Source organism: Diadema antillarum, unplaced genomic scaffold (genome assembly GCF_040938485.1).
Source record: "Diadema antillarum isolate AM-2024a unplaced genomic scaffold, OU_Dant_1.0 seq00000187_RagTag, whole genome shotgun sequence".
In the NCBI taxonomy this organism is placed as follows: domain Eukaryota; kingdom Metazoa; phylum Echinodermata; class Echinoidea; order Diadematoida; family Diadematidae; genus Diadema; species Diadema antillarum.
This window is the reverse complement of record NW_027271251.1, coordinates 1077168-1099780: the sequence shown is the minus strand read 5'-3', so window position 1 is coordinate 1099780 and position 22613 is coordinate 1077168. Positions and strand designations below refer to the sequence as shown.

The following is a 22613-nucleotide window of genomic DNA, read 5'->3' as shown; positions in this document are numbered from 1 at the left end:
CTGCAGTGATGAGGGCATGTGATGGACGGAGCAACACAGAAAGGTGATGGAGTATGATTTGCACTCATAAAAACATGAATTAGCCTACTCAAACAACATGCACAGATCATCAAATCTAAGATATGCTGAAACAAATGCATGTCGGGAAGGTTCATGTCAAGAAATCTCAAGAAGAATACAACACTATTCTCATGCCAGTGTGACACAAAAGTATTTCATAAGGCCCAAATTCATGAAAGTGGTTTAAATTCAGACCATGGTTTATGCAAATTTCTTCTGAACAAAAAATGGTCTCAATTTCCACCACTTTTGAGAATTTGGGCCCTAGTGTCTGAAATTCTTTGGACAAGACAGAAAGAATGCTTGAAAAAGATGCATTTGCTGCAGAAGTCGAGGTGAGTTTGTCTCCTGATAACATCACCATCATATTTGTAATGAGGATTTTAAAATATATCTGAATGTGCCATAACTGCCGCCATGTATTAATGGAGCTGCTTTTGTCTGAGTTTGAAATTTAGATGCTCCTATGTCGTGGGAGCCAGAACACATCATGTACATATGCAGTTAGTCACACGATACACACACAGCATTATGGCATCGTATGACGCTATTACAGTGATACACGTATATTGTGTATTTGAAGGCTTATTGACTTCCAAGACGTCATCAGGGCTCTGTAACTAAGTAAGGAGAAGATATCAGCTACGCAAGAACTGCCATCATATTGCACCATACGAAATTCATTCTGTCTGTGCTGCTGATGAAGAGGGAACTTGCTGCACCATCACAGCACAGGGTTGGCAGCAGGGACATGGATCAAGCATACCACAGGAGTTGTGGGTGTGTGGGCATTCCCAACGACTGGACAGGCTCTGGTTAGCATCGAATCTTCCACCAAAGTGCTAGCTCTGGGTCTTTGGAGTCACTCTCTTTAGCTCAAAGCTGATGACAAAATCAGCATTTGCCTCAGAAATCTTCCTCATTTCCTCGTAGAGCCCCTTGGACGTCTTCAGGTCCTGCAGAAAGTTGATTTTAAGTCAAATTTTGTACATTTCAAATTTTCAATTAAACATCACTCACACCAGAGTATGAAGACATAAATCATGAACTTCAAAGATTGCTTTGTGAATCAACTTTCACACAAATCTGTAAGACTATACATAAAAAAGAGAGACAATCAACAAAAACATACCCCAGGCAGATTTCTCGTGTACAAAAGATGTTTTGACAAGATGGTTTTTAATATATATCACACCTCTTGGGCTGATTACAATGTCATGATCATTGTCCCATATTTAATCAAAAGGTAGTAAACAATATCACTTTTGGAACAAAGAACATAATGACATCAATACTTCCCCCAGTCATCCCCAATCCTGAACGACAAGCACAGTTTGTTCGGTTGATTTCAATGGTAGTAATGCTAGGTATTAAATTTCCAGTAAAAACAACCAATCCAGCAGCTAAGAAGATTCAAACCAGACTGAATGCGTGCACTAAATCCAGGACGAAGGTAATATCTCCTTCAACTTCAAAGAACATCAACTGGATAGACTGGTGTGGATGAGTGTGAAAAATGTTCAGAATAAGTAAAGGCCATGCAGACAGATAACCTAAAAACCCTCTCTTACCTTGACATACATCTTGGTTTGAGTGTAGAGCCTAGTGACACATTGTTTGAAGCAGGCATGGTCCGGAGAGATTCCCCTTGCTTTCAGCGATTCTTCCACTATAGAGCGCAGCTTCTGTCAGATTACAGGCAAGACACACACACACACACCATGGTGTAATGCTCATATCATTGGGTTTTTGTTGTTGTTGTTGTTGTTGTTGTTTTAACATCACCATGCTTAACATAAGTCGGCATCAATATGCAATCTAGGTTGGGGAAGAAAGAGGATATTGGGAACTTGTACAGTACAAGTATCACATGCCACATCATGCACATCGGCCTCTTTTTTTTCGTCAGCTCAGTGCTACAGTGTCCAAAGCCCAACTAGTCAGATACATACTTTTTATGATTAATAACTTTATTTTTGTTTTACTGCACACCTAATTTTTGCAGCTCCACATACTATTCTCCATTCACTATATGACACTGGGATGAATATCGCGTCAATACTGATGAGTAAAGTGTGTATGACAGCATTTTCCTCTACTAAGGGGTCAAAGGCCATTTTACTCCTGTCTTCTGTAGCTCACCCTCTTGTGTTTCTCTGATCGTGATTCTGACGTCGAACTTGACCTTCTGCTGGACGAGGCATCCTTCGCACCTCTCTCCAACCTCTTGGATGTTGGCTGGCGAGTCTCTACAGGCAGTGGGGTGAGTGCAGAGGAAGACTTGGTGGATGCCATGGTCAGAGAAGCATGGGTGGACGAGGAAGCTGTAGAGGTGGAGGGTTGTCCCAGCTGGTCCTTGCTTAGTTTCCTTGCAGATCTGCGGGGGGACACCAGCACCTCAGGGGCAGATTTACTTGGGGTAGCAGTCCTCTTTGGTCTTGGTGGGAGGGAAAAGAGTAAGACATACACGTACTTGGATGCTGTTTGGTAAATGTGGGGTAATAGTTCAAAAGGAATATTATCATGTAGAGGCCTACGTCTACTTAAGCTGATCGCATGAAAGAGGTGTTCATGATCCACAATGTTAATTTGCTATACCTGAGGTAATATGAAATAAACAGCGTAAACTCGAAGACCTGGAGGGCATTTCATGAAGGAACTTGTTGGATAAAATGTCCGACAAGTCAATTATATCCGACAAATTCAGAGAAATCAGCCAATCAGACTAAAGAATTTCTCAAAACTTGTCGGATATAATTGACTTGTCAGATATTTTATCCGACAAGTTCCTTCATGAAACGCCCCCCTGATCATTCTTATTGCTTTATACTGTTAATGATAAGAATAACAAATTATAAAATGAAAGGCATCATCACTGAAGCCACTTTAGATTATTTTTGTGAAAGAAAAGTATCTTCATTATACCATCGACAAACAGCTGTGTCTGGACAAGTCCTGACTAGGCAAGTGATCTATCACCTGCTAATTTTGATGACTAATTGTCCAACACATTTGATGATATGAAAATAGTATTACAGATTTGCATATCAAAAACAGCTTATACATACCACGGCTGATGAATCATTACAGTGTTGTAACAGATCTGCAAATGGTCCTGACAGTGATTACTGTCCTATGACAATGTGGCTGTCAGCTGAGCTTCATATTCAAATTTGCATGTCTCATTTTCTGTTCCTTCAAATTCATTTTATTTTCAATCAGATACATAATTGTAGTGATCCGACCTATTAATCAAATGTACTTCAGAATTTCATATAAGCTTTACAACTACTTCTGATGCACTCTTTAACCTATAAACCACAAAATCGCCTCATCTGTCAAAGAACACAAAAACAAAAAGAAGACGAATACACAGTCACATCCAAATATGATCTTGACAAAAATGCTAAAAGCACTACACAGTTGTATTCATCTTAATGAAGAGCACCTCTTTGGGGTGAGCCCCCCTGCAGTTAACCTCCTGGCTCGTTTTCGTCTCGATCGAGGGGTGGTACTCTGCCTGGGTGTGGAACCTGCGCCCTTCCGAGGTGTAGTGGTTGCCTTGGCCCTGGATGACGCACTCTTCCTAGGGGTGAACTGCCGACTGCCGACTGAAAGCTTCCTTGCAGCTGATGAAGGGGAAACCTTCCTGACCTTAGCCTGGTCCAAAATTAATCAATTAATACCATAGTGACTTCAAATATCAACTTCAACTAAACACAAACTGACAGCTCGTTAGCATTGCTACCATTATAGAATAAAAATTGATACTGCAATTTACGATGGTATTCATGTCAGAGTGTGCATTTGAAACTTTGTACAAATTGTAATAACAGTGCCAATAACCCATATAACTACTGTAACTAATAAGGACCATACTCTTTGTGACTCGACAACACAGAACATGCAGTATGTTGGCAATATTAAAGGTGCATTCCAGACGATTTTCATAATTTCACATCAGGTAGTACATAAATCGACAGCTCCATGTATAGACTTGTGGAATTTATTGTGGTTCTTGAGCAGAGAAACAAATTAACTGAAAATCTTAAACAAATTACACTGAACAGTGTTGATGACATCAGAGCCTCACATATTTCAGAAATGTAGTAGTGGAATTCCATTATGGTACCGCTTGCTCAACAAGTTCACCTGTTAAAAATCTATGCATGCCATCTTCTTTTGTTCTGCTTCCTTGAGCCTTAACTCACCCATTCTTATGGTGAGGCTGCCGTGTCATCATCCTTGCTCATTGTGATTTGTTATAAATTTTGAAAACATTCTCATTCCTCATCCCAAAACCTATAAATTCTGAAACTCTGTAATCAATTTAACTAATTTATAGTTGTTCAAATGTAAAAGTCTGAAAATGATCCGGAGGTCCCCTTTAAGTATCCTATTCTCCACACAATCTTGAAGAGTAGACTTTAAGCAATAATTCAATCTAAGGCTCGTCTTGTGTGGATGAGTGAAATGATTTCACAATCGTTCAAGACTTTTGCACCAGCTGTCTTGTAGGGAACGGGATGAAGTCAATCCTAAAATTCTGTGACAATTTGGGCTCACTGTCAGAAGCAAAGAAAGAAAGGTAATCAGACTCAAGGTGTACCTTACGATCTCCATCAGAGTCACAGCGTGGGCGCTTGGACCCTATGGCAATGGTGGGCTGGCGATGGGAGGTGAAGGAGCTGGCCATTTCATGACGCACACACCGCTGCTGCAGGCGAACCAGACGCCGGTCTAAACCCTGAGCATCTTGGGCATCTATGCAGTAGCTGTAGGCGGTTGAAGACGAGTGAAAGACTCAACATTGCATGTGGCTCTTACGGGGGCAAATTGTTGTTTTAAAACAACAAAACACATACCAGTATTTCATCAAGCAGGGCTCACTTACAGATGTACTCAGTAGCAAATTGGGCATTCTTCTTTATTTTGGGGGTTGGGGGTGGGGAGATGGAAGAGGGCTTTCTAATCTGACATTTCATTTGAAGTGAATATAATGAGGACATAAATGGGTATTATATTATCAAAGCTAGATATCAATGTTGGCCAGGTCTACCTCACAGCATTTTTGTTATTTCATAATTTGAAGATTGTTTTTTGAGACATGGGGAAAAATGACCCACCACAAATACTAGACAAGTAAGTTTTGGAACCAACACCATCACTTGACCAAGTAGAATTTTAATTGCCTTTATTTAACAAGTGACTGAAAAGTGCTTTTAGAAAGCCAAGTCTGACATGCTTAAATTCTCATTAAAGCCTATTTCTCATTACAGCCTGTGATACTATTAACAAATATATTCATAGATCCCTACCACAGTGCATCAGTACTCACTAAATGCCATGATATCGCATCTTGATTGCTTTCTTAAAGTCAGCTTCCATCAGTTCTGTCATTGACAGTCCACTCGGTTGGTGATCAGATGCACCCGACCGCGTCCTTGGGCTTTGCTTGACCCCTGCTGGTCGGCCCAGAACCAGGTCACTCCGTCTTGGCTGACCATTCGGCTTGAAATGTTTCAGGAACTCCTTTGCACTCAATGTGATGGCTTTATAATGCATGTACACAATGATGTAAAAGAAACACAAAGCACATCATTCAGATGAATAAACCTCTCCTAGGTACCTGTAGGTTTCAATACATAGATAATATGTTGCCAAAAACTCTTTCATTAAAACCACAATACCAAACAAGTTTAACTATCAACACATTCCCCATTTTAACCATCACACTTTATGATAGAAATTCTAAGACATACGACCAGTGCTAAAATCTGATAAGCAATACATTACAGATTCTTCTTGGAGACTTTGCATATTCAAAAGCGGTTACAGACCCTTTCTCTTCAGTAAAAACATCATATTTTTCCACAATATTAACTATACACATCATGTTTCACCCCAGAATACAAAAGTTTGCCTTTGTTGAATGTATGTCTTTTGTTCTTGGTAGATTAAAGACTACTTTTGAAGTTATGTAAATATTTTCAGCTATTACTGCATCTTAGCAAGACCAACTGTCTCTGCTAATTCCTCATTGAAATACATGTAATTGCATTTGTGATTGTAAGTGTGTGCTGTGTCTATAATTCATCACTATTTCAATGCATTAAATTGTACTGTTTGAATGTTTCATGAACAGTTGCAGTATTTGCTTTGCTTCCTTTTTTTCCCCCCGAGGTGAAAATAAAATGAATGAATGAATGAATGAATAAATGAATGAATGAATGAATGAATGAATGAATGAATGAATGAATAAGATCATACACTTTTGATTGCCTTGGCATTCTAGTCACAAAGGCAGCCATTCAAAACATGAAATTTTGACATATCATGGAGCATTTTTGCCTTAAATGTTCAATCTCTAATTGGTAAATCAATTTTTTTGGATGTAGACATGTAACATCCTGATCAGCATCATCCACTAAATGATGGACTTTTTAGTAACTAGATACACTAGGATGAAGGCAGTATTAAATCAAAAGAGTTCCTGTCTCATCGGTCTGTGAATACAGCCTACTTAAAGGTAGATACAATCAGTAGATCATTGTGTTGATCGTACTTACTGTTGTCGTCGCGTGGTGGCACTGCTATACCAGCCAGCATCATGTCTGTTGATCCCAATCGTCGCAGCCGGTTGGCAATGGACTCCTGGTTTTGCAGAGCTTGTCGTTCTACCCACTGGGACGGGTTCTGATCCAATTCTGGATTATGAGGACAGGAGAATATAGTAGTTCTAATAATGGAGTCTTAATCTCCAACTTGCTTGAAACTTGAAAGTTTTCGTAAAAGTCACACTGAAAAAAAGGGCAATTACAAATGAACATAAGCATGTTCCAATTGTGCATAAAGTGCAATACTTAAGCAATACATCATGAAACTTAATAGCAAATGATTGCAATCCTGAGACAATGTGCTGGTCTTCTATTATTGCAGGTCAGTATAGAGATTAAGGATAGAGCATTGATTTTCCCAGTCCATGGGAGATTGTTGACATCAATGCCACAGGACACCTTACACTGCAGCTAGACAATATCAACATGTGTAGTAATTGCTGGTCATGTAATTTAACATACACTTTTAATAGATTAATTCACAAAAATACTTATAAATTGTACACCGAGACACCCCATGTAAAGATGACACTCTGTGTTTGACCAGTTACCTATTTCTGGTGTCAAATGAATCTCGTCCCCAGATTCCCCACAGACAAATTTGGCTTCTGCAGCATCAACAAGACAAAAAACATCTTTCATCTCTGTTACTTTTCTTGTTTGTTCTTTACTGCCTGCTCCTTTATTGGTCTACCCTGAAACACTTGAACAGCCTTCAATGCAATAATATAACATAAAATACAACATACAATATATCATAGTGTACTTTGATTCTCATGGAACACTACAGGTAACACATCAACACTCTAAAATGTCATTGATGTGATCATATTTTGTTCTGCCAGTATCCAGTACGAAGATACCTGTTGGAATGTGTCTGAGATGGTTTACTGAGAGCGTCTCGGGTTCGCTGGGCATTTCCCCCTCCTCCTCATTATCTCCTCCTCCGTCCCCTCCTGGTCTTCCCCTGACCTCTGACCCAGAGTGCTCATCCGTCTCCGACTGCTCATCTGTCTCCGCCGGAGCCTCTCCTCCACTTCCACCTGCTGTATTTCGTTCATCCGGGGCCTGCTCTATTGGCTGAGAAGGATTTGCTTCGGCACTAGGTGCGTCATTCATGTCATGCCCTTCGTAATAAACCTTCCTCATGTAGTTGAAGATGAAGATCATATGAGCTGGTGAGAAGTGTATGTCGTGTCCTTCTGACTTGATCTTTTCTGAAATGCAGAAGTACAAAAAAAAAAAAAAAAGATACACAAGAGTAAATGCAATTTTCCAATTTAGGTATGTCATTTCAACTCCAAAAATATTTGCCTCAAAGAGTCTTCATATCTACAGTTATTTTCTGGAGCTAATGATCACTGGCAAGACAGCCAATGAGTAAGAAGTGATTATTCAAAGGCACATCCCAATTACAGCTTTATGCAGTTGTAAATCAAAATTTCTTGATCTCTTTCACAAATTCAAAAGTGATATTGACCTTGTGAAACATCAAAAAGCTGAATTCCCACTCAACAGTATGTTCCCCCCCCCCTTTTCAATCAAAGTCTTGAGCTTTTACTCCTGACTTAAGATATTTTTTTCATGTGCTCTGGCTTTCCCAAAATTAACATCCCAACGTGCATTAAGGGTTTCTATCACTGCATAGGAAGCCTGAAACTCTATGCAAAATGCAGTCACTTGAAAAAACTCCTATTCAAAACAGAAATGTTGATGTTTTTGGTTTATACTTCATCACAGCAATAAGTCTCAAGCCTGCCGCACACTATATACGACTCATGACTATACGACCTTAAGACTACAAGACCCAGTCGTACGACCTGCCAACGCACCCTACACAACCTAACCTTACGAGTAGGCTTATGACTGTTCTGTCTTCAGTACATTTTACCAATGAGTATTAAAGCGCACGCGCTTGCATTTTATTGTATCTTGATTGGCTGAAAACCCACGACCGGTTGTGGAAATTCAACATGTCAAATCTCTATGACTGGCGCTAAGACCCGGATGTACGACTGGAAACTGGCAAAACTGGTGACGTCACACTTCCGGTCTTAAAGTCGTACGACCGGTCGGATCGTATAGTGTGCAGCGGGCTTTAGTCTGTGGTTATAATGTGGTGAACTGTGCATTTGGATAAGGACAAGAAATGACATTTGCAAAGCTGCAGTTTACCTGTGTATCCCTGAATGGCAAAACAGCAAAGGGAAAGCAAAGAAAAGTCAAATGCTCAAGAAAGGCCACGAGTGTGATTTGTATTCTACGTGATATACATCCTGTGCGTTGATAAACTATACATTTATTATATAATTTGTCAAAAAAAGAGGTTGCACACCATAGATATTGACAACTAATCTTAATGTATGTGCCACACTGTCTAAAACAAACAAACAAACAAACAAACAAACAAACAAACAAACAAACACACATACAAACATACAAAAAGAAATCATGAGGGCAGAAACTGCAAAAAACGTTTTAAGAGGCCTTAACTAGCCCAAAATACTAACCAATGACCATGACCAAAGCCTTGATCTGCATCCTGGCTAGGTCCTCCTCTTCTGCCCGCAGCTGACGCCCACTGATGTTGGGAAGAGTAGCCAGGACTTCACTGGCAGACTGGGGAGCATCTAAAGAAGAAGAAGCAGGAAAGTGTCAATCAAGAACAAACTAAAAAGAGAGCTTGGTACAGTGCCGTCATTGTGAACACGCTAGAGGTTCTCAGCTGGGAACAGCCTGTTGGTGCCTCACAGGAATTGGGCCCACCTCAGCACAGCTGACCCCACACAAGCAAGATGCTGAGTATGCCATATATTTGCTGGGTTTTCATTTTTACAAATTTTGCAAGTCAGATGCCATTCACTAATTGTGTACATTTCTACGTCCACTGCTGTACTCCATGATGGCGATTTCAACCAATTGCACAATTGTTGGGAAGTCCTAATTTGCAAAAAAATTAGATTTGCTAAATATAATGGCCAATAGATTACTCTCTTCTCAGAGCCATGACAAATGTGACAGTTCATCTGATAGATTCAAATAGATCATCTGCTCATGGAAGGTGCAGCATGGAATTCATTGGGACCATTTGTGAGGAAAAAAAAAATCATTTACACTAATAGCACAATATACTAATCAATATACCTGGGGTACTCATCTTTTAAGGCATGAAGGGGAAAGGGCAACTTACAGGAAAACTGAGTACTGCTGTGGATAACATGGGTATCTCACAAAGCATAGGTAAGATTTTTTTCACCTCTGCCTTGAGTGGACTGTTCTTCTGTGTCATGACTTGCCAGCATGGCATGGGCTGCACCATTCAGCATGAGGGGAGGCACAAGTGGCAGAGCAATACAGCGCCCTCTCCTGTCTCCGTGGACCAGAAAGAAGAAGGTGTGTTTGGTTCCTTTCAGGTGCAAGCCAGGAACTACATGCACAGAAGTGAGACAAGATACACCGATCATGAATATGATCATATCACTGAGATTTACTGTTTCGGTGTGATAATAATGGGAAACCTTAGTCAAAACTGAACAGTAAAACACCGTTCACATGCAAACTAAATAGATTAAACAAGAAGGTAATAAGCACTTCAGCAGATCAGTCTTCAGATGTTTGAGCCACATAAACATCTGCAATGCACAAAATCATATATCATGGCTGAGGCACACGACAGAATCCATCTATGTACACTTATTCTAAACAGAATTTGCATTATACATGTAGAGCATCATTTTAACCGATCATGATCAGAGATGCCAACTTCTTGACATAAAAAAACCCCACAAAACCAGACAGAATTTCCTATAAACAATCAGATATTTGAGAGGAAAATCAGATTTTCATGAAATCTTGATGCCACCACTAGCCCATTGGCTCTGTGCCAGTAAAATGTCAGAAAAAAAAAATGTTTCCCTGGTAAGAACGGGCAAGCAAAACGTTGCTACTTATCAATGTTGATGAGAATATTGTAAAGATGTGCATATTTCCTGTTCATTTAGGCTAGTTTTCAACATTTTTGAAGGGGTTGCAGGAATTGAGCAAAGGTTAGTACACTTTTGATGATGCAGTTTTCCACAGTTCTCTGTAGTTTACAGTTGTATATCAGCTTCATTTTTTTTTTTTTTATTCAAAAGATGAAAAGTTGTACTTTCAAGAGGTGATATCATATTATCGTATTGGTTGGCATCTCTACATGATGCTTCCATCATCTTAAAATGATTTCACCCATCATCACATGCTTGCCACACCACTAGCCAGTCTCATACTGTACCTGCTGGATTGATTGGGTCACTAATAACAGCTTCCTTCCAGGCCTCAGAGCTGCGGCCCTGGGAGGCGGCTGTGGGTGGTGGCCCGTCCAACTCCAAGCAGCTCAGCTGGCAGATGAACCCCTTACCCTCAGCTGGCAGCTGGTGGGCGATGTACCTTAACATGTACAAAGAGCGCGAAAAGTCTAGCTTCTTCTGCCTGTCTTTCACCCGTCTAGTAGTAGATCTTGGGTCAAGGCTTGAACATGGCTCTCTGTGGCCCTTTTCCATCTATAAAACCTTTTAATACCTTTCAAAACTTAATGAACACTTTGCTCAGAAAGTAGTTAACTAGTTTGTAAATAAACATATAGGATAGACTCATTAGGCATAATGAAGCCACTTATGACCTCTATACGTTAAGCATGATGACTGTTGATTTTGTACCACAACTGCACTAAATATTCTTTTTTTTTTTTTTAAGCATTTTCTTCAAAACATGTATAGAATAATTTGGAAATTGTGTTATAGCATGACACGTCACATGATACATGGTATGGCACGACACAAAACAAAAGATTCACTCTTGTTGAAAGAAATGTGACTGAATCATTTCAATTGGATTGCTTAATTCTTCCACCAGAGGACTAGCGCTTTTTCAAACATTACTATTTTTCTGACAAATCATTTCTTGTTTTTGCCAAAATGAGAATGTGGTTTACTCTGTTTATCCCCCCCCCCACCCCCTCTCAAAGAACAAATCATTTAATTGGCAAGACAAGGATACAACTCAAATTTTCCTGGGAGCATGAACCACGATGGAATCTTGTCCATGTCGCACTGGTCAATGAACTCCATAGTCTGATCAACGATGAGTCCGGGCTGCAAAGTAGATCACAGTTCATGTTGTAAGTGACTTAAAGATCTCATGACTGCAAATATTTACATATCAAAATCAAGCAGGTTCTAAAGAGCAAAACAGAGAAAGACTTGTGCGTTCCATGCATTTTAACCCTAACTAGGCCGGGCTATTTAGGGAGATGATAGCGGGGGAGGGGGGCTCCCCAAAAATTGCGCAATCAGAAAAAATTTCCTAAGTATTTTATTGTTTTTGAATTTCTTATGTATTTCTGTTTTTTCGACTTTATGTTTTTCATTGTTTTATCGATGAAATTTGTCCGCGACATTGTTCCGAACAGGAAAATATGTTATCAATTGATTTGAATCAATAAAACCCCAAAATAATCATGCTTTTATGAAATTTGCCTGTAAACACAGTTTGCATAGAAATTGTACACAAATTCACGTTTTTGAGCAATTTTTGGTCTGACATGCATGTGCATATTTATGTGCAACTTCGGAACCGCGCACCCAGGCATCACAAATTTGGTGTCAAAAGATGCGGGAGACTCGAAAAAAAAAAAGTCATGAAACGTCGCAGCGATAGCTTCTTGCGATAGCAATACATCGCGCGAAACGTTGAGGCCCCCCGCCTAGTTAGGGTTAATATGTAAAAACTACAATTATCACTCATTGTGATTAATACCCCCACCTACAACTGAGGGAATTAGCTCAACCAGGATTTATTTTGCTACTTTTTAATGGGGGAAAGATTGCTACCATGGCATTGCACTGTTCAACAATGAATAAATGTATTTTGCTCACTGTTAGTCACATGTGCCCCATCTCAAGTCAAGTGCTCAAAAACTGAGTGAGCAAGATAAATAAATTGACAATTTCAATGATTTTCATTACAAATGGTGTTATCATGGCAACACAATGTTAGACATTAAGAAAAAAAAGAAGTTTGCACAACTATATATCATAGCCGTCACATGTGCCAAATTTCAAGCCAAATGCTCAAAGGCTGAGGGCTTAGTTGAATTCACATTATTGTATCAGTTTCGTTCAAAATATACTGTTACTATGGCAACATATTTTTCAACAATGACAAAAGCTAAATTTTGCACATCTACGTAATGTAGTGGTAACAGGTGCCAAATTTGAAGCCAAATGCTCTAAAACTGAGTTGACTGAATCTAAATTTTTGTATGATTTTCATTCAAAACATACTGTTACCATGGCAACACATTGTTCAACACTGACAAAAGATTAAGTTTGCACATCTATATACTATAGTGGTCACATGTGCCAAATTTCAAGAGAAATTTTCAAGAAAAAACAAACACATTTTTCACAGAGATTTTTTATCAAAATGGCAATATTAGCATTTTTTGTATTACTATTGCTTGTTCACACAATTCAGAAAATACTGTAATTAGAACAATTAAAACTGTGCAATATGAAATACGATATCTTTTATTGGGCACATGAGGTACGTCAAGAGGATTTCCGTCATAATGTTGAAACACCTGTAAGGAAGTAGATTTACTTCATTGCATTCACTTTGGGAGGTAATGCCATTTTTTTCACTCTGAAACATACTAACTGTAGAATAAAGGTGTAATAGCTGTACAGTACTCCCCGCGTAATCGGGTATCGCTTAAACGGGTACTCCGCTTAATTGGGTAGTAATGTCAAAAACAGTTCCAATGCACATTAAAATTACCTGATAATCGGGTTGCTTCTCCGCATAAACGGGTAAACAATTTTCCTCTTGTCTAATTTCTACCCACATTTTATCGCAGATATAACACTTCAGAAATCAGGAATGTCAAATTTTACACGGCTAATCGCATTCTCTGCTTAATTTGCAGAAAAGGCCGATCATTTGGGGAGTGATTAAACATGAAAACACAAGTACCAGTACCGACTTGCCACACGTAAACGAACATTACACATATATATAGCTGGCACTCACAGCTGCATAGACAGACAGTAGTTGAACACACAGTTTGCGCTCCTCCCTTGCTCCGCAACAACATTCAAAATACGAGAAGTTTGCAACGAAAATCAGGCCATGCACCAGCTCCATAATTCTGCTTTTCCCCAGTCACTTCTCAAAAAGCAACCCGACGTTCTGCATGACTAGTGCACGCAAAGAGACGTGCTCATTTCGGAAAGCGCCTTTGTGTAAGCGAGGAGTCTATAGTCAAACGACAAAGTTTTCTGAAGACATATTTGTCCATAAAAAGAGTGTAAATTATTGCTCGTGACTAAGCAAGTGTAAAGTGTGTATAATGTGCCGTGCAAGCACGCGTGTTATCGTAAGCATGTCAGTGTAGGTGTTTGGTGCAGTGTACAATGCATGTACATACACATTGTGTGTGTCAATTGTGAATGAGACGTGCTCTTCTGTTAATCGGGTACTCCGCTTAATCGGGTAAGAAACGCTCTGCCCAAGCCTACCCGATTATGCGGAGAGTACTGTATTTACTACACTGTCAAGAGTACATATTTTGAAAGGATAAGACTTACCCTAAGATCATGAAATAGTGGCTGTGAGCTCTCTGTGGATTGCTGGCTGTCATCCATCTCCTGCTTGCCTTCACTCTTGGGCTGGACCATTTCAATGAGTGGCCCTGTTATGTGGTTACTCTCCCGCAGTTGGTGCATGCAGAAATCTGGCCAGGGAAGAAAGGATGTCCCCTGGATATACACAAACATGACAACAAATAAATCACTAAAATCTGAAACTTGAGGTATGATCAATGGAACCTTTTTACACACAATACATGACTTAGGAGCCTTCTATTGTTTCACATTGAATTCCACCTTGTACGAGAATGCTTTTGAAAACACGCTTTTACAGATTACATCAATAGATTGAATGAAATTGCATATGGAATCAGTACAGACAGCTTCATGCCATGTTTTTCTGTCAGCATAACAATCTAAGAATTAAAGGGTACTGTGAAAGAAATATTCAATGCATTATATCATCTATAGAGGAATACTTACCCTGCTTGAAAGGTATTGGATTTGGCCGTGCCATGCAAGAGATGCTGAATTTGAGAGGATTTCTTCTGATCCAGTATTATTTCCGCTCTTCTGTATGACTTGGAGGTCAAGGAATTTCTTCCAGAGGGCCAGAGAGGGGTGGTTGTCACCCTCTACTCCCTGACCTAGGACAGTGGTCAGCCTTGCGCCGTGCCACACCTCCAGGCGCCGAAGGACAGAAAACAGATACACGTCTTCGGCCTCGAGGAGGGGGAAGTCTGTGCTTGTGGGCATCAGCCAAACCACATCCAGCAAGAACCCTTTGAAACGATGACATTGAGGTTTGTGTCAATCATCCATTATCAATCAATGTACCTACTAAATTACACAGATTTGTAACCCACTGAAAGATGACTTGGCACTCTGAGAGCTCCAGGATGCTACATGATATCTCTCTATATTTCTCCCCAAACAGGAAAACGACAAGAAATGGGGTTTGACATTTCATATCAAGTACACTTGCATTGCTCACATGATCTTCACTAAAATAAAGATACTCCCTTGTTATATCAGAAGCCCAACTATTCTTTGGTGTAGTGCTGTAAAGATAATGAAAATGGGCAATAACACTATGCTGTATCTGTCATGGATGGTGTTACAAGAGAAGATGGTATTGATGATCATATAATCATTTTATATTACAGAGAAAATGATTTGAGGAAATCAAGTGTACTAGTTTGTTAGCTAGCGACTCTTTAATGACAGATATGATTTATCAGTGGTACAACATTAAAAATGAAACATGTTTTTTTTTTTTGTGATTACAAAAGAATCTCTCTTTTAGATATCTATGTAAGACTTGACATTAATCAGGACAACCATCCTCATCATATCTATTGAAACAAGTCAAGTGGGAGGAAAGCATCCAAAGAGGCAGATAAACATGGTTCACAATACTCACCACCAGCTGGAAGTTCATCTGCCAGTCTATCCAATTCTGAAGCAACCATTCCAGCATATTCTCTGGGAAGTCAACAGACGAGGAGAATCTTCCAAATTATTCACATTCTTATTTCACATCATTCCTAAAGACGTCAACCTTTTAATATCATAATATAATTTCTGACTGCAAAATTACAAAAATAGAAGAAATAATTAACCTTTCATTGACTTTGATAAATAAACACTTAATGTCGAAGGGTGTTTTGTTTTTTCCCCAAGATATACATATGGCTAGTGAACAAGTGTCTGACACAGTTTCATTCAGTAAGAAATTCTAACCTCATTTTGCTGGCTGGCAGAGGCTCGATAGTTTTGCGCTCCTTGTCAAATTGTTCTACAGTGAGAGCGAAAGCAATACGACCGGTATCAGTTTCATCATGTCTACTCCTCTCCTCAGGGCCCTCTCCATGGACATTCCTTCCACTGCCATGTGGAGGCACCCTCCGCCAGCCGGACGTGAATACAGCATCCGTGCTCTCCGCTCCATGGTACTTGGGGGCGATAATACTAATCCAGCCACTCTGTTGACCAGGATGCAAGAGGTTCTCATCACTTGTGATGCTGCTCTGACGGCTGCTCCCTGGCATGTTGCCATGACGACACCCTCTCGGCATAGATTTGCAGGCAGCGCCATGCTTGAAAATAGGCGATGTAATTCTCTGCAGGAGGGATACGTCTTCCTCTGCGCAAAAGAAAATTGAGAATACACCCTACTAGATCTTCTGTCAAACTACATCAATTTGTTTCATCTGGATGCCGAGCCCTCATGAAAATGTTTCCAGTGCAGTGTGAGGACTTCTTGTCTAGCAAATTAAATGGCTAGATTTTTTCATTAAAAATCAACACAATTAACCTAAAATCAAAATAAAACAAAGGCTTGCAGACAATTACATAATTAGTATATTTGCACAGTGAAATACTATTTACTACAGTTAAACTCACATAAGTCGATCTTCTCGGGACTGAGCAAAACACATCGACTTAGGCGATTTTCGACTTGTGCGTAAGTCGAAAAAAAAATCGACTTAACAACAGTTACACCACTCGTACATTATGTATAAATGTACATGTATGTTGTCTACTCTGGAGCCGAGAGCTGGAGGGGTGTGCCGCAGCACGGGTCGCCTGGCAGGGCCGCGGCTAACTTTGCATGGACAGTGTATTATTAGTATTGGCACAGGTCCGATTACTTTACACCCTTGTTAAACCTTGGGGAAGTGAATATGAATGATATTTGAGCAGTGTTTGATTCCAGTTTACCATACCTTGGCTTGAAATGCGTGTAGAGGTGTAATTCTGATCTACCCGTGCCCGTAACTTTCCCCCTTCTTTCCGCTTTGAAAAGTCAGCAGCTTCATCCATCCACTGCACAGCGCAGACTGCAAACATACACAGACTATACAGCCCAGTCACTGTACGTACGTAGCGCGATAGGGCTGTACCAGCGGACCTCCAAACATGAAGAGAGTTCAACAATCGCATGCGATCGCTTTGAATTTTGATACTTTAGATCATTTTTTGTCACCTGTCTGGTCGGGCTAGGTCTTATGTAAACAAAAACTGGCGTCTCGTGATTTTGACAGTGATTTATTGCACAATAAAATCTTATTCGACTTAGGCACAGTGAATTTAATTGTTTTTGCTTGAAAGTGTTTTTGGAATTTCATCGACTTAGGCGAGTATTCGACTTACAAAATTCGACTTGTGAGTGAATTAATACACGTAAGTCAATGGGGAAAAATCGGGACTTTTTAAAATCATCGACTTGCGCGATTATTCGACATATGTGATGTCGACTTAAGCGAGTTTAACTGTAGTTTTATAGGGACACCTTTAGCCCTATCACACAATATCATAAACATGTACTGAGCCTATCATATCATGATACTGCTGACATATTCATGGAAACAATTTGACCGCTACACAATTATCATCACTTTTAAGTTTATCAAAATGGACTTTTGTTAAATCAGAAATTTGTTACCCATTTCCAACAGTCACTAAATTTATGACTGCGAAATTGATATTGAGGACTTTTAATGGCTCCACCCTTATGGGACTTTTAATGGCTCAATCCTTACAGGTCTGTTCTCAAGCTCACACCATCAAAAAGTCATATTTCTAGACTGGATGTGACACACTTTATCTATCAGAATAAGCCAAAATATTATATTCAGTACGCAACCAACTGCATGATTTACAGCTTAAAAATATTTAATGTTAAACTGCTCTTTGCCATGGGAAGGGGACACCCCCCCTCATGCTTCACTCCCTTCGGCGGCATGCAGCTTTGTACTCAACGTCACAACAAGCCCTCACCCTAATAACCCTAAATCCTCCATGTAGGAGGACTAAGGACTCAGGAGTAAGCGTGTCAGGACGATATGGGTAGATCTATTTATACGATGAGCCACATCCTAATTAAACAATTGGTTGAGAGCAAACTCATGATAAGGCATTTATCTTTCCCAAGGAGGTTCAAGAAAATGAAATCACATCTGTCTTATTTCCTTTGAACCAAAGTTCCATGCTGCCACTCAAAAAAGTTTGAAGCATGTGTGCAGATAGGCCCTATAGGAAGACAATTGACTCGAGTCTCATTCGATAATCACCATCCACTTTCTAAGGAAGCCATGTCTTTGTGATGGTAGGACCTAATTACTTCTCACAATCCCTACTTATAAAAGATAGGTGATATTTTTGGTAAAAGACACAGGAATGCGCGAACAGAAATTGCACAAAAAAAGAAAATTACTCAACTGGGCATGCCCGGGCACTAATCTGATACATCTTATAATAAATACTTTCATTTAATACAAAGATTTTTCAATTTCAGTTTTATTTATCAGAATTATGTGGAAAAGTGATGAAAGTGTTTTTTTTTTTTTTTTTTTTTGGGGGGGGGGGTACAGTTTTAAACACTTTCACATTTTAACAGCTCTGATTTACACTTTGCATACATTTCTGGATGAGATTGACTTTTGTTATATTAAGCTGTATCATTACATGTTAGGTGAGATGTCATTTCATTTAATAAATAAACAAGCAAAACATAACCAACATTTACATGTAAACTATGTTCACATTCAATATGATACTTAGATTACTCAGCAAGATAGCATGCAGCATCGAACCTACCCCCAGGGCGCTCCTTCACACAGTTAGACTAAATTCTACTGTGGAAGCGCTTCGCGTTCGGGCTGGTCGCAGCTACATCGAACCCTGATCATCAAAGGCACAAATGCACATGTGGAATTCTTTTGTAAGCTATCTACATCAATCATCATTACAAAACTGACAACTGTTGGATTTAGGATCTACAGCCAGTTGGAACTCTATCTCTTCATTGATCTTATACTTCTTAGCTGTAACGTCAGTTACCATATAGTCGCCACTGGCGTGTTTTCCTATGCACTCCTGGATTGGCAAACTAACAATAGACAGTGAATTAGTTCGCCGCCCATAGCGCGCCACGTATTACTAGAGCGTGTGTTATACACACACTTCAATGTAGGATGCATTGTGCATCATCGCATTTGAAAAACTTTGTTAATCTGCCACCTGAAATCCACTCGAAATCAAAAACATTCTCGCATTAAAAATGGTTTTGTGACCTGTTACATATCATGGTAAAATACATTTGGATTACAATTACAATGTGTATTTGTGTTTTTATGGAGGAAAAAGGTGAATTAGGAATGTCTTTCGAGAGCGATGAAAATCCATTGCCCCAGCTAATGTGAATGTGAATGTCTGGCGACTTAATGGTAATCGATGTTAGACATTACTTAAACCTCCTCCCTCACTCTGCCCAACACTCAACAGCAACATTAACATTAGGCAAAAAAAAAAAATGGTTGTTTGCCCTTAATTGTCAAAACCCACGAGGGTCGGTAGGTCGTTTTTTGTTTTTTGTTTTTAAATACATGTACCCTTTTTACCCATGTAATTTTGTAACTTTGGCAGGGTATCTTGTACACTCATCCTTCTGGCAATACTTCGAGTTCTTGTGCAACTTTGTACAGGACGTGGTGCAAGTTTAATGCACTCAAAACTCTAAGGGATTCAGTCAAATTTACGTCTTGCCAGGGCCCGGTAGGCGAGGCAGAAACACTCCCTGACAAACACAACGTTCATCTTTGGGTGCGTTTATCAACTCTTTTTCTCAGCAGAAACAGGTTTTCCAAACGGCTTTGAAGGAATTTTTACGAGTTGATAAACGCAAAGCTGTTTTGATCATGGGGTTCGGAAAGCCTTTTCGAAAGCCGCAAATTTGTGCTTTCAGAAACAGGTTTGCCCTTTGAAGCAAGATAAACTCAAAGCTCTTTTGAAATGGCTTTGTACTGCGTTACAGTATATTACCCCTTCTCCTCGGGTCAAATTGTGCAATGGAGCTGTGAAGTGACAAGGCCAGTTTCGTGTTCGCGGTGAGCTGATAAACGCAACTATTTTGGAAGCCGTTTCTGAAGGGCTTTGGAAACAGCTTTTGAAAGCTGTTTCAAACAGGGGAAAGATGATAAACGCAGCCTTTGTTAAAAATTTGCAAACAGCTCAAAAAAAGTACCTTCCAGTGAGATGCTGGCAACTGAACTCCAAACAGTTTTGGTGCCATGACAGCTGGTAACGGATGCTGCAAAAGTAGCCCTCTTGGCAGTCGCGCTGCCCTGCGCCACGGCCAGTACGGTAGCTAGCTAGCATAGCGCTCTACAAACTGCTACCTATGCAAATGAGCCAAGAAGGTAGCTAGCATGCAATGTATGCTATAAAACATAGCACGGCCCAAACACAATTACGATGAGTCGATGAGATGAAAAAAAATTTGTAGACTTTTTTTTTCATTCTTTCTTTAGCGTAAAATGGATAATTTTGGGTTTAGAACCATTCACAAATTTGCAGAAGATGAAATTTGTGGAAAAAAATAAACTTGAAAGAGCAAAAAAACCACAGACTGATGCCTCCGCCATAATGCATGATTCTCCCAATAGTTGTATAGTACAATGTCGTCACAATGTGTGATGACAATTTTACATAACTGGCAAAATATTGATATGACAGACCTTTGTCAGAAATGTCTTGAATGTTCACTTTCCTCAAACTGGGTTTGCTATAATAGACCAGTTCGTAATTCCACTTTGCGCATGAGCAGAGAAAGGTCATTTGTACCAACAGGCATTGTGGTTTATTAGTTCACTGACATAAGCATCTGTGATGTGATGATTATTCATGTGATCCTTTTCTAAATAGTGCTTGCCAGCACATCCACCTGATAGCAAGCCTGGTATTTGGATATATCAAAATAAAAAGGTTGTTATTGCATTCCATACGAAACAATGAATTACCGGTAGATGCCTGCTAAAGTGTCTACTGACGGACTATTCTGGTTACCATACCTGGTCTAAACACAAGTTCATGCTTTGTTTGAACACAAATTCCATAAATTGGTATGTCGGGCAAGCTTATGCATTATTATACCGCTTTAAAACGAGTGAAGTGCCTAACCAACTGAGAAAAAAGAAAGGTCATTTGCACCAAGGCGTACATGAGCTAATTACGAACTGGCTTATTGTCTAACAGTGCAGGTACCCATATTTGGGGAATTGAGGATTGTTACTTTGACTTCTGACTGACCCTGTTATAAGTTTATGCATTGAGTAATTTTCAAGGTATGAAGAAAGAGTGTAATTACAGCAGTATGGGAACATCACGGTCACCCGCACACGTCTTTTACGTGTTTTAATGGGTGTTCTGCATCGGTTGATTAAAACTCGATTATTGAAAAAAAAAAACAGATAGGATTTTTTCTTCTTTTCATCATGGATAGTATTTAATAGTAGACATGTGTGTGTAACAAAAAATCACCGTGCAAAGTTGCGACAATTTATTGACCGATTCTGTAACACGCAATGTGTATTTTTGGCATGGGCGCAGCCATAGTGGGTGTATCAGCAGACCCCCCTTCCGCACTCCCCCACCCCTCTTTCTACATTAGCACGCGCGCAGAATGAAAAACTGCTTTAGCCAATGGGCGTCTCGTACTGAGTGCGTGAATGCTTGCTTAGTGCGCGAACCTTTGTTACAAGTGCGTGATAAACATGTTGCCCCGGGGTGGGGGAGGCAGGGGGGGTCGGCTGATACACCCACTATGGCTGCGCCCTGTGCCGTAAAATGTCTGCTGCCCTCAACGAACCCGAATCGGTCAATACGTCAGATGTGAGATGAATAGAAGTGAATAAGGGAGCCTCATGAGGCGTTCCTTCCCCCCGGGCCTCATGAGGCATGGGGGCGGTCCTCATGAGGCGGGGCAGTCCTCGTACGCGGGAGCGGTCCTCATGAGCGGGTTTCCCGGACGCGTGTTTTTTTTAGACGGCGCAGATTGGGGAAACTAAAAATCTATCGGGGACCCTATCCCTAAACCTAACCCTAATCCTAATCCTAACCCTAACCATCAGACCCTAACCCTAATCCTAACCCCAACCCTAACCCTAACCCTAACCATAACCAAAAACCCTAACCCAACGTTTTTCCCATACGTTTAACACGCGCCATGCCCCAATCTGTGCCGTCTTAAAAAAAAACGCTTCCCGGACTGATATATATTATAAATTTATGTCTGTATGATATGGGGGCAGTTGTAAACACTTAATAGTTACCTGACAACCACTCGGCACATACAACAACGACGTATCGTGGGGTTTTTTGGCAACACTTGGTGAAAGAATCCATCTTCTCACAGGATCGTTGGAACCACTTCACGTCTATAACTCGCTTCAAAAGTGCCTGTATTATAATTATTTGTCTTTATTGAGACACACAAGCGTATAGCATGCACTGCATGCATGCAACC

The 22613-nt window shown here is 40.1% G+C and overlaps 1 protein-coding gene across 1 annotated transcript; it reads right to left on the bottom strand.

The window, feature by feature from the left end:
- Positions 1-733: 733 nt before the first annotated feature.
- Positions 734-22551, bottom strand: LOC139728621 (mdm2-binding protein-like). The gene is made up of 18 exons (XM_071639563.1): positions 22420-22551; positions 16049-16451; positions 15729-15790; positions 14789-15087; positions 14306-14476; positions 11715-11809; positions 10951-11162; positions 9934-10104; positions 9188-9307; positions 7650-7894; positions 7541-7604; positions 6630-6767; positions 5399-5612; positions 4670-4835; positions 3576-3720; positions 2203-2540; positions 1632-1745; positions 734-1016 (listed from the first exon to the last, which is right to left on the bottom strand). Exons 1-18 carry the CDS (start codon positions 22490-22492, stop codon positions 903-905), a joined length of 3144 nt encoding a protein of 1047 aa, XP_071495664.1. The 5' UTR covers positions 22493-22551; the 3' UTR covers positions 734-902.
- Positions 22552-22613: the final 62 nt, after the last annotated feature.